At 49.2% G+C, this 13,155-nt stretch overlaps 1 protein-coding gene across 11 annotated transcripts in view; it reads left to right on the plus strand.

Annotated features, from left to right (window-relative positions):
- SH3PXD2A (SH3 and PX domains 2A) overlaps positions 1 to 13,155 on the plus strand; it is a 245,703-nt gene that overhangs the window by 81,122 nt on the left and 151,426 nt on the right. For all 11 annotated transcript variants that reach the window (XR_010838836.1, XR_010838834.1, XR_010838833.1 and 8 more), the window contains one exon: positions 8,044 to 8,119. Coding sequence is in view for 6 of the 11 variants with exons in the window: in XM_067024745.1 (XP_066880846.1) it covers positions 8,044 to 8,119 (76 nt within the window). In the remaining 5 variants the exon portion in view is untranslated. The remainder of the gene's footprint in view (positions 1 to 8,043; positions 8,120 to 13,155) is intronic.

The following is a 13,155-nucleotide window of genomic DNA, read 5'->3' on the forward strand; positions in this document are numbered from 1 at the left end:
TTGTGGCTCGCAGGCTCTAGAGCGCAGGCTCAGTAGTTGTGGCGCACAGGCTTAGTTGCTCTGCGGCATGTGGGATCTTCCTGAATCAGGCCTCGAACCCGTGTCCCCTGCATTGGCAGGCGGATTCTTAACCACTGCGCCACCAGGGAAGCCCCGGTACAGCCACTTTGGAAGACAGTTTGGCAGTTTTTTACAAAACTAAACATACTCTAACCATACAATTCAGCAATCATCCTCCTTGGTGTTTAACCAAATGAGTTGAAAACTATGTCCACACGAAAACCTGCACATGGATGTTTACAACAGCATTATTCATAATTGCCAAAACTTGGATGCAACCAAGATGTCCTTCAGTAGGTGAATAGATAAATAAGCTGTAGCACATCTACATAATGGAATATTATTCAGTGCTAAAAAGAAGTGAGCTATCAAACCATGAAAAGACATGGAGGAACCTTAAATGCATATTGTGCATTTTAAAAATTAAAGAATCTATTTTGAAAAGGCTACATACTGTATGATTCCAACTATATGATATTCTAGTAAAGGCAAAACTATGGAGACAGTAAAGTATCAGTGGTTGCTCAGGTTAGTGGGAAGAGGACAAATAGGTGGAACACAGAGGTTTTGTTTGTTTGTTTGTTTGTTTGTTTGTGGGGTTTTTTTTGTGGTACGCGGACCTCTCACTGTTGTGGCCTCTCCCGTTGCGGAGCACAGGCTCCCGACGCGCAGGCTCAGCAGCCATGGCTCACGGGCCCAGCCACTCCGCGGCATGTGGGATCCTCCCGGACCGGGGCACGAACCCGTGTCCCCTGCATCGGCAGGCGGATTCTCAACCACTGCGCCACCAGGGAAGCCCCAGAGGTTTTTTTAGGGCAGTGAAACTATTTTGTGTGATACTGTCATGGTGGACACATGTGATACATTTGGCCAAACCTCTAGAATGTACAATACCGAACACGAACCTTAATGTAAACTATGGACTTTGGGTGATAGTTATCTGTCAGTGTAGCTTCATCAATTGCAGTAAATGTGCTGCTCTGGTTTGGGATTTTGATGGGGGGGAGACCAGGAATGTGTGGGGTCAGGGAGTATATGAGAACTCTCTGTACTCTCTGCTCAATTTTGCTGTGAACCTAAAACTTCTCTTTAAAAAGTCTATTAAAGGAAAGAAAACAACTTATACAAAGCTACAGTAATCAAGATGGCATCCTACAGACCTAGGATAGACATATAGATCAAAGGAATAGAATTGAGAGTCCAGGAATAAACCCATACATTTATCCTGAACTGGTTTTCTGCAAGGGCACCAAGACCATTCAAAGGGAAGGATGCCTCCTCTTTTGGGCAATGAGATGAACATGTACAAAAAATTTTCAAAAGACTATATGAAATACTGAAATAGGGATACCAACAAGGAATGCTGTTGGAATTCAAAGAGAGGTGGTGTGACCTTAGGCTGGGACAGTCAAAGGCTTCCCAGAGTAGATGTCGCCTGATAAGGCCATCAGAGAAGAAAGGGAATGGGGAAGTACGTTTCAGACCACAAAGGATGAGAACTTTAAGAAAAGTCACACGTATCATTATTGTCCCTCTCTGTTTCCGTGATTCTCCCTGCTGTGTCCCCACATCTAACACAGGGCCTGGTGAGCCCTAAGTCAGTAGGATGGACAAACCAATTCTGAGGTTTCCCGTGATCTCTCAGAGTTCTCAGGGAGATGGAGTGACCTTGCCTCTTTGTAAGGGGAATCTCTAGATCAGGGAACCCACCAGCCTCTTGTAGTAACTAACGTTCCCTTTGTTCCTGAGCTGGAAATGGTCACAAGCATTGGGGCCCCAAAACTGGAGTTGCTGGGAACTCCACCCTCTCAGAAGGGCGAGGAGTCGGCCTCTTGGGTTACAGATGTGCCCCAGCTGGGCCCGGGGTCCACCCTTCTCTCTCCCCAGTGTTTATTGCTGCTCAGCCCTGCCCACGAAGAGCTGCCGAATCAGCTTTCTCTGGCTGGGGCCAGCTCTTGAAGGCGAGCTGTCCTGTGTCTCTCGCACTATCCACCCCTTAGATAAACAGCCTGGCGTCCTCCACACGCTGCAGAGTTCTGACGTGCATGCCGAGGGCTCCCTTAGCCAAATGCCTCTCACTCTAAGAAGGACCCTGGCAACGGGCCCTGCTTTTCCTCCAGCCTGACTCAGGCCCTTGCTGGAGTGACAGGAGAATCCACTTCCTGCCCGAAAATGTGGCTGCAGCAGAATTCTCTGCGGGGCGGAGCTTCCTTCCTCACTGCCCACACACCCAGCCTTCCTCCTCAGGGAAGGTCTGGGCAGCCTCTTCATCAGACAGCTTCCCTCAGCCTTTCACGTGACTTTTCTCTATCAGACCCAGTCCTGCAAATTAGGCGCCCACCAGGTTACAGATGCCGGGCCCCCCAGATGGGGTGACATTTGGACTGTGTATCACACGTGGCCACATGTGTTTATCCCACCGCCTACCACTCTGCCATACTGCGCACGGGCCACTTCGCTGAATGGGGCAGATTTGCGAGCCCCCCAACTGAGTAAACTCAGCTGGCCACCTGTATTTGGTTTGCTCTGGAGTCTGAGCCAGGGGATTGGCTTTTTTTGAAATGTCACCTGTGGGCAGAGAAAGTGTCACCAACATCTGGTTAGCAGTGCATCATCTTCCTGTGACCAGTGGGCCCTGGAGATAACAGGGAGGACAGATGCCTCCCTGTTATCTAGTGAGGGGATCAGGTGACAGGTGTGCTGAGATCAGCACCTGAAGGCTCAAGGTGGAGGGTGGCAGGCCAGCTGGGTGCTCACGGCTCTGGAGAGAGCCCGTTGACCCAGTACTTTTAGCAGATGGGCTTGTCGTGGCCTCAGGGGGCCCAGACTAAGGCAGAGGTGGGGGAAGAGGAATATCTGTTACAGAAGGAGCAGGTGGGAGAGAGCCCAGCTGCAAAGCATCCTCAAAAGGCCTTTTGAAGAAAAACTCAAATCCGCAGGGCTATCAGATGACCCTTGCCTTCCAGGAGGCACGTGAACCCACAGAGAGGGTTCAGACTGCTCTTGGCAGGGAAGGTACAGGGAACGTGACCCTCACTCTGCCAAGACAGAGCTAGCTTCACCTCCTACAGGAAGTCTTCCCTGACCTCTCCCTTCAGGTCCCACAGAATCCTTTTCATATAGCCTCACCATTCCCTGCCACTCCAAAACTTGCTTATCAGTCTCTAGCACCAAAACAAAGCTTCACAGACTTCTGGGTAGGGCCCAGGAAACTGCATTTTTTTTTTCTTTTCTTTTTTTTTTTTTTTTTTACGTGGGATCCTCCCGGACCGGGGCACGAACCCGCGTCCCCTGCATCGGCAGGCGGACTCTCAACCGCTGCGCCACCAGGGAAGCCCCAGGAAACTGCATTTTTAACAAACACCTCCCCTCCCCCAAGGTGTCAGGTATGGGCAGACTTAAAACTACATTTTGAGAACCATCTTGCTCTAGAGCAGCCTGTCCGATAGAAATATAATATGAACCATATATCTAATTTAAATTCTTCTAGTAGCTACATAAAACAGGTGAAATTATTTTTAAAGTATTTTTACTTAACCTGATATATCCAAAATATTATCGTTCCAACATGCAATCAATATAAAAATTGTTAATGAGATATTTCAGTTTTTTTGGTTTGTATTAAGTCTTCAACACCTGGTGCATATTTTAAACTTACAGCACATCTCTGTTTGGACAGGCCACATTTCAAGTGCTTAATAGCCACATGTGGGTAGTGACTGCCATAAGAGACAGCTCTAGGGTTTTGGTACTGTGGTCCATAGACCAGCAGTTTAAATTATTTCTTTCCCCTTAACAGAGGGCTGGTATCTAGAAGGCACATAGCAAATGTTTTGGGAGGAAAGGAAGGAATGCATGAATCTTACGTGCCCCTGTCCACTTCTCTGGGCACCACCACCCCTATGCACTGTTAGAATCTCAGAATTTTATGTCTGAAAAGGAATTCAGGAGTCAGAGAACAAATGTATGTCAGAGCTGATAAGAAACTTAAAGTTTCTTTTTTTATATAACTTTTTTTAAAAGGCTTACCATTTATTTATATATATATTATATATATATTTTTTGGCTGAGTCGGGTCTTAGTTGCGGCACGCGGGGTCTTCGTTGAGGCATGCAGGATCTGTCATTGCAGCACACGGGCTCTTCATTGCGGCATGAGGGCTTCTCTTCAGTTGTGGCGGACAAGTTCTTCTCTCTCTAGCTGTGGCGCACGAGCTCCATGGCTCATGGGCTCTGTAGTTTGCAGCACATGGGCTCTCTCGTTGAGGCAAGCGAGTTCAGTAGTTGTGGCACGCGGGCTTATTTGCCCTGCAGCATGTGGGATCTTAGTTCCCCGACCAGGGATCAAACCTACATCCCCTGCATTGGAAGGCGGATTCTTTACCACTGGACCACCAGCGAAGCCCCAGAAACTTAAAGTTTCTGTAGCCTAACTCCTGCCAGCCCCAAAGAGATAGGGCAATTGGGGTAAGTCCCTCAGCTTGCCGGGCACAGCAAGCCACTTTCTTTCAGGAGAAAAGGGATCTGATGAGGGCAAATCACTCTACACGGGGCATGAGCTGGGCCTGCCTTTCTCCTCATCGTCTCTCTGTTCTTCCTCAGAAATCCTATGAAGCTGCTGCTACACGGCCTCAGGCCTGGCCTTCAACGTATTAGTTATGTCCATGTATTTATTGTCAATCTTCTTCCAGAAAAGATTTAAGGCACCTGTAAATTTGCATAGGTTTCAATGAGATGAAACAAAAAATTTAAAAAATGTTAAGAAAGGTTCATAGGTACATGGAAAGGGTGTTTACTCTGATATTACATGTAGTAGCGAATATCCAACAGTAGAGAGTAGGTGAATCAACCATGACCCATTCAAACCTTGAAACATTCTGCCTCACAATTAAGAATGCTGATATGGATCAGTGGCTGTTCATTGACCACAGAAGGAACTAAATCTTTGGGGGATGACATACAAGGCTCCCCACAATTCATCCCAACCCACCTTTGTAGCTTGGTCTTCCACAAGTCCCCCCAACTCTCCACACTGAAGCTCTTATGTTTCCTAAGCAGGCGAACATCTCACATATTTGTGATTTCATATAAGCTGTTCTTGAGCTTCAAATGCTTTCTTCATCCAGTCTCCTGGTGAATTCATATCCATTCCTTAAAATCGACATCAAGTGTCACCTCCTCTGTGAAGTCTGCCCAGATATTCTCAGGCAGAATTGGACATTCACCTTGCCTAGAATGCCCTGCTAGTTTGGCATCTGTCATAGGTCATTAGTATTACTTGTTCATGACTCTGCCTCCTGCCTCAGTTTGTGACTACCCCAGGGGCAATGGCTCTGCCTAATTCATCTTTCATTCCCTTTGGGATAAGATGTGGGACAGAAAGCAAATGTTCCTTGAATGAATGGATAATGAATTAATGAACAGACCCCTCTTGTGGCACCTATCACTTTCTACCTTGTACTGTCTTTGCTTGGATACCTCATCTCTGTTCCTGGATTGACAAATCTTCCAGGACAAGAGCAACGTGATCCATTTTTGCATCCTCTACCACAGCGTGCCCTAATGCCTAGCAAAACTCTCATTAAAAAAAAAAAAACAAACAGTGCCGATATGGAAGTAGTCACTGACGTGGGACAATGTCATTACACACTGTAATGAGAGTACTTGATGAGCTTATTTTATCTACATGCATGTAAGAACATCTGGAAAGGCTATATATCCCAAATATGAATGCTTCTTTTTCAGGGGGAAGGATTATGAGTGATTCTTGCTCTCCTTTTGACCACCTACTGCTTCTGTAATTTCTAGTTTTTTCCCCTCAGTGAACATGAATTACTTATGTAATATAGAAATAAAATTTACAAAATAGAATATGGGCGAGGAAAATGGGGAGAGGAGAAAATAAGAGTTCTACTCCATGTAGAATTTATTTGAAAATCTATTGATTAAAAAAAATCCTGGGGCTTCCCTGGTGGCACAGTGGTTCAGAGTCCGCCTGCCGATGCAGGGGACACGGGTTCGTGCCCCGGTCCGGGAAGATCCCACATGCCGCGGAGCGGCTGGGCCCATGAGCCATGGCCGCTGAGCCTGCACGTCCGGAGCCTGTGCTCTGCAACGGGAGAGGCCACAACAGTGAGAGGCCCGCGTACCATTAAAAAAAAAAAAAAATCCTAAGTACAGGTTTATAGTGTTACGGCCCATTGTCCATATTTACTCATAGCAGGCAATTATTAAAGGTTGGAGAGGTGCACTTATAACATTGGGGTTTGAAAACTCATGAGCCAGCTTTTGTTAAATCTTAGACTGTGTTCAGGGAAGTGAAAGTTAATAACAGTGCAGTCACTGTCTTGTTTTGAATGGAATCTGACAATGACCCACCCTTCACGTGTGGGCTGTAAATAGCTTGTGTATGTTGGATCTTGATTGTGCAAGAGAGGATCCTAAAATCATGCTGTAGAGCTGGGTGAGTGGGTGGGTAGATGGGAACATGCACACGTGTGCACACGTACATAAACTACACGTGTCAAATCTAGCATAGGACCACATTTCACCACCTCCAAGGCAGCACTTTGGTCCAAGCCAATAAACAGGCTCCTGACTGGTCTCCCTGCTTCCTTGCTGTGGGCCAGTCACTTCCCTGTAGCTCGAGGCATCCGGTCCATGATCCGGGGCCCCACCTGGATCTCATTGCCTGCACCTCGGCCCCTGCTCACTCGACTCCAGCCTCCACTCCACTGGCCCTCCCCCTGTCTGGAACATTCTCCCGCTCCACTGTGGCTCGCTTCCTCACCTCCTGCCGGTCTCTGCCGAATTGCCATTGGTTTGTGAGGCCTTTCACACCACTCTATATAAAATAACTGTTCTTTTCTGTTCTGCCCCACCACCTTATCCTACTTCATTTTTCTTCATAGCATGTATATCCCCCCAACACAGTACATATTTGTTTACTGTGTGTCTCCCCCCAACTAGAATGTAAACTCCCTGAGGGCAGGGACTTCGTCTCTTCTCTTTACTGCTATTTTCTTAGTGCTCTAAGTAGACGCTCAATAAGTATTAATTAATATTCAGAAGAAGACATAGACTGCAGATGTCATGTGACAGATCTTCCTCATTTTACTGATGAGGCCCCTGAAGCCCAACTGAGAAAGCTGGCAGCCCGGCCCAGGGTCACACAGCTGGGTGGGCGGGGCTAGATCCCACTCTCCATCCGCTCCACCTCCTGCCCGCCCACTCCTTGGAAGGGAGGCTAACCACACACACGCACAGGGGCTGTGGCTTCGTCCATCCTGTCTCCTGTGTGTTTTTCCAGTTTATACAGAATTTCAGCCCAGAATAGCAGAAGAAAGAACAGCTGTTCTTCCAGAGCCCTGGAAACTCTTCCAATGGGTCTGTCCCTGGAAAAACAGCAGCAATCTCAGGGTGGGAAGGTAGGAAACGGAGGAGGGGGTCTTCCAGCGGTGGGGGCAATGGGCTGGATTTTGTTTTGCAATTAAAATAACATCTGGGTCTGTTTCCGCAGAGCGGTTCTGGAAGGTGGGTGGTCTGTCTGAAGCATCAGGTGGGGCCTTCCCCATCCTGGCCCGGGGGTGGGGATTAGCATGGCAGGTGACGGAAGGACTCACCCAGCATATGACATATGAAAACAACTGGGTCCAGAGAAGTCTCTGGAAACCCCACCTGCAGCCTGGCCTGAAATCTTGCCGGTCCCTACCCTGGCCTCCCTCCGGGTCATCTCTGGACACCTCCCTGTACACCCTCAGGCCTCCTTGAGATTGTTCAGACTCCCCCTTTGATGCGCAGAGAGCTCTGGCACTGTCCCACTCATGCCCCACGTGGCTTGTTCACTGTCCGTGAAATGAGGGATTTGAGGCGTTGCTCATCCGTGTGAGGACAGTGGGGCCCTGGAGCAGGGCAGCGGAGTGGGGAAGGGACACTGAGGGCCATTCCAGTCTTCTGAACCCTGTTCCTCTGTCTGGCTCCTCAGATGCAGCTTTTGGATAAGTTTCCCATCGAAGGTGGCCAGAAGGACCCCAAGCAGAGAATCATCCCTTTCCTCCCAGGTAAGCTTTTCACGGCCTCACTGATGGGAAGGGGGACACCCTGAAGAGGGACGTTCTGTAGGCCAAGAAAAGGCTGACTACTACACCAGAAATTCTGGGCCAGGTGGGCCTAGCACTCTGCATGTTAACAACTCCCAGGGGATCGGAAGCCCCTGACTTTGAAGGCCGTTGTCTTCATAGGGGCCTCTCCCGCCACTCCAGGGCCACCCTTGCTCACCCCGGGGCCGTGTAACTTAGGAGGAGTTTCTCAGGCTCTGGGACTTTGGTTTCCTTTTTACAAAAAGCATGGAGAGATCAGGTTCTCCTAGGAAAGGATGAAAAACTGCAGGCTGAACTCTTTCCACTGGCTACCGTTGTAATCACAGGTAACCTTAAATCAAGCACACTTCCCCTCTCGACCTGCTCGAGTCCTCCTGGCACCATTATCCAGCTGAGGCTCTGACAGCTTAGGTAACACGGCCTGTGAGTTGGCAGAGTTAGGATTTGAACCCGGGTCTGTCTGGTCGTAAAGGCCATTAACCATCACACCATTTTGGAACATGTTTAAGGCAATTGATTATGTTGTGTAATCTAGAGGGAATCTTCTCAGGTGTGTCATAACCTGCTATTACTGTGACGTCTTCAATTGGTGTTGGAATTTATTTATTTATTTACAAAGTGCTTTTTAATTTGTGATCGTATACAAATCTCCACACTGAGTCGTGCATTATGATTTCTGCTTGCGGGATAAAGATGTTGAGGTTCAGAGATGTTAAGTAACTGCCCATGAAAGTGGCAGAGCCGAGGTGTGAACTTGGTCTCCTGCTCCAAACTGGGCTCTTTGCCCTGACCCATGTGGGTGGTGCTGCTTCCTGGGTCTCCGCATCCCCTCCCTTTCCCCAGGCTAGTGAGTTGGGCTGGTTCTCAGGGGGACATTCCGGGAGCATCGCAAGAAGCAGGTCTGCATCTCATTCATCCCTGGTATGCAGCCAGCGCATGGTTAGTACCTGCTTGTTGACTTGCAAACCTACCTACGGGCAGCCCCCCCAGAGAGTGGTTCTTCTCTGAAAGGTACTCCTCGTGCACCCCCACCCTCAAAAACAGTGAAAGACGAGAGAAGGCATTGCCGCCTGCCCTTCGAGTCTTATGCTAAAGTTGGAGAGAATCAATTTAGCTACAAAGAACTTCTAAATCCTCCAGTTCAGAGAAGACCAGAATGAGTCAGTGAGGGTGTAGGGAATCTCAGCCCCGGACCCCTTCCCTGGAGGCAGAGGACTGCCTCTCTGTTCCTGGCCTAGGAGTTAACGTAGGGGACTTTTGCACCCCTGCCTGGCTTTCTGCTGAGTCTCAAAGGAATTTGGAACGGCCAACACCCAGGTTTGTAATGACCTTAGATGTTGCTCCAGTACGGTCCAGATGGTCCTCCACCAAGGACCCGGGAGCCCAGCTAGGAGGCTGTGGACACAAGTGTCCGAGAGCCAAGGATGTCAGTGCCTGGCCCTGGTGCCGGGTAGACTTGGCCTCGGGGTCTGAAAGCTGCCTGTTGCTCTAAAAAAACCCAGCTTTTCCCCCATTCGTGGCCAGCGCTCCAGGGAGAGACTGCCTCACTATCATTCACTCAGCGGGTGTTTATGAGAGGCTCAGCCTGTGCCAGGCCCAGGAATATGTGCCCAGGGCCAGGGACTGTGGTGGCCTGGAGAGTCCAGGGAGATCTGGATTTGTTTCCTTCATCTAAAGGAACCCTCGGGCTAGTGAGAGAGACAAGACCTACTCCCTAATCAGAGAAGCTCTTAAGGCAAGATGTGACCCTCTCTACCACTGTGAAATTCCAATTTTGATGGAGAAGGAGCTCATTGTGAGCCCAAGGCAGCAAAAGCCTCCTGAATGAGGGGGACCTGAAGCTGACCTCGAAATATGGGTGGGGTTGGGTGGGGTGAAGTGCAAGGCTCATGTCCTGCTGCTATCACAGTCCAAAGTCACAAGAGTCGGACTGTATGGCTTCACCCCGGAAACTCCGACTCTGTGGGTTACCAGTTGTATTGCCTTCTCTGTGCCTCAGTTTTCTCATCTGGGAAATAAGGATGAAAACATATCTGCTTCATGAGGCAGGATTGAGACCTCTCTGAACTTCAGTCTCCTCTTCTAGTATTGTGGTGAGGATTAAAAGAGTTCATGTAAAGTGCTTTGCACAGTGCCTGTCCTGTAGTAAAAGCTCAATAAATGGCAGGTGTTAATAAGGAAAGTGCCGCCCCACCCTGCCATCCCTAACTCCTGGGAAAAGCCACAGGACCCTGTCCCCACAGAGATGTGACCTGTGCATAGTGGGTGATATTGTCTAGAGGACTGCCCCCCCTCCAGTCCCATCCTATAAACAGGAGGTTTCCTTTTCCCCTGCTTTTCTGTGTTTCTCCTCTTCCTTCAGTGAGGCTCTCTCTCCAAAGCTTCCCTTTGGCTCACTTGCTCTCCAAGACTTCAGAATGGACATCGCTGGCCATTTGGAATCCTACCCTGAGACCCCCCAGGCCCTGTTCCTGGCTTTCCCCTCACCCACTAGGAAATACCAAACCCTTTCATACTTTACTCAGTCCTTAGCTTGGACAAGAAGGGAAAAGATTGAAGAAAAACAACCCAATATAAGCAGAACCAAGCGAGCAAGGGCTGAGTGGGCACGAGCGTTCTCAAGCCACCCCACAACCCTGAATCCAAGGGGCTCCCACAGGAGGGGAGGGTTTCAGAGAAGGGCAGTGATGAATGTTGCCTGTCTTAGGTCGGGTTCCGAAGAGCAGAGCCTGAGATGAGGATTCTTAGGCAAGTTGACTTTTTTTTTTTTAATAATTCTTTCTGCCCACTTTAACTTTTTTTTTTTTAATTTTTATTTATTTTTGGCTGTGTTGGGTCTTTGTTTCTGTGGGAGGCCTTTCTCTAGTTGCGGCAGGCAGGGGCCGCTCTTCATCGCGGTGCGCGGGCCTCTCGCTATCGCGGCCTCTCTTGTTTCGGAGCACAGGCTCCAGACGCGCAGGCTCAGTGGTTGTGGCTCACAGGCCCAGTTGCTCCGCGGCATGTGGGATCTTCCCAGACCAGGGCTCGAACCCGTGTCCCCTGCATTGGCAGGCAGATTCTCAACCACTGCGCCACCAGGGAAGCCCAGGCAAGTTGACTTTTGAGGGCTGCTCTCCAGTGAACATCCTTGGGCAGTGAGGGAAGCAGCACAGGGAAGGGGAAGACACTGGGCCGAGATGTGGGTTCAGCTAAGTCTGGCCTCAGCCTGACCCCATGAGGAGCTCTGGAGGGCGGACGGCACCACAGAGTAGTCCCGTCTTAGGGGACAATTTGTATACTCCCCATAGCAGTATGATCTGTGAGCAGCCCCCTCTCCCAGAAGTGTGAAATATGGGCAGGTGCTCCCGAGGGCTGAGGGCATGTCCCTGGAGAAGGGGCAGCTGTGAGCCCTTAGTAGCCAACGCCCACAGAGCGCGGGGTGGGAGCATCAATGGTAAGGGGCTCCAGGCAGGGCACCTACAGGTGTACTGTATTACCTAACACCAGCTTGAGTCTCTGTTTCCACCTCCCTGCCTTTGGAGAGGCTGTCTGCAGGCACCTGCTGATTCCCCCAGGCTAAGCCCTGGCAGCAAGGACTTTGGCAGGACCTCAGAGAGCTCAAAGGCACTGAGGTAATCCAGCAGCCTTTGCTCCTGCAACCCGGGGAAGTTAGCAGCCAGCCTCAGGAACAGCTCTTCCAGCCCTTTGTCTGGCCTGGAATTGCCGAGCAAGGGAAACCGAAGGGGAGGAAGTGGAGAGCTCCTGTTGTCTCCAGAGGGGCCTCAGTTTTAGCTTTGGAGGTGACGGGACATGATGTGCATTTCTGCTGCCTGGGCGTGGGCTCTGGGGGTGTCTTTGGAGCAATAGGCCAGCTGCTTCGCTTTGGCTCACCTGGCTGCAGGCTCCGGGTTGGGAGCTCATGGACATTTAGCTGGTGGAAATGACAGAGAAAGCAGAGGAACTGAGAGAACAGGGGGAATCTGAGGCTCGCATGGTTACGCGCTGGCTCATCTGACAGAGTCCTGACTGTCTTCATTTAATTATGAATCTAAAAAGATCGGTTATTTGATTTAAGTCAGTATTTTTTTAAACTTTGCTTTGAAATAATTATAGATTCATAGGATGTTGCAAAACTCCTAGGCACTCTATATTCTTCTCCTCCAATTCCACTACCAAAGTACAGGGTAGGTGGCATTATTCCCAATTTAAAGACATGTCAAATCACTTTCCACCATCATGTAGCCACTCAGCTGTGTACTCATTGCCCAGCTTCCCCAGGCGGTGATACCTTATGTAACAACCGTACATTATCCAACCCAGGAAATTGATATTGGCACAACTCAGTTAACTACAATTACAGACCCAAGTAATTGAATTTCATTGTAGGGAGGTAGAGAGGGCCAGTAAGCAAGCATGCCAGCTGGTCTTTAGGAAGGAGACGGTAGTTTGACAACAGTCCCTGAGAAGTTCCACTCCCAGGCCCGACCTCTTGGCATTCCCACCTCCAACAGAAAAGCGGGGGTGAACCTTGTTTTACGTTAAGGCTTATTCCTGAAAACTTCCGTGAAATTTTGCTCTTTGGGACAAATCACATCATCTTTTAGGTGCCCTAAATGCTATTCTCTTTTAAAGAGGTACATGAGAAGTCATTTTGCAAAGTAGAGCATTCTTTTTTTTTAAGTAATTCCTTTTTTGGTTTATGTATATTTTCATAATTGGGGGCTTCTCCTGAGTTTGCTGGAAACAGGACAGACCTGGAGCTCAGAGACTGGGCAGTGGTGTTGATGCCAGTAGGAGCACAGCTAGTCCACCGACTGGGAAAGATCTGAGATTTCACCCTATTTGCAAGCCAGTTAAGTTAGCTTACTCCAGTTTCATGGATGCCAGATGAAACCACGAGACTCCTGGGTCAAAGACAAAAGACTTCATGATGGCACAGCAAGCAGCATGAGTATTGCCTCCAAGTCCCATAGGGCATGACCCCATGGGCCCAGAGCAATGCCTGCACATGCAATGGG

This window comes from Kogia breviceps, chromosome 2, assembly GCF_026419965.1.
Source record: "Kogia breviceps isolate mKogBre1 chromosome 2, mKogBre1 haplotype 1, whole genome shotgun sequence".
Lineage (NCBI taxonomy): Eukaryota > Metazoa > Chordata > Mammalia > Artiodactyla > Physeteridae > Kogia > Kogia breviceps.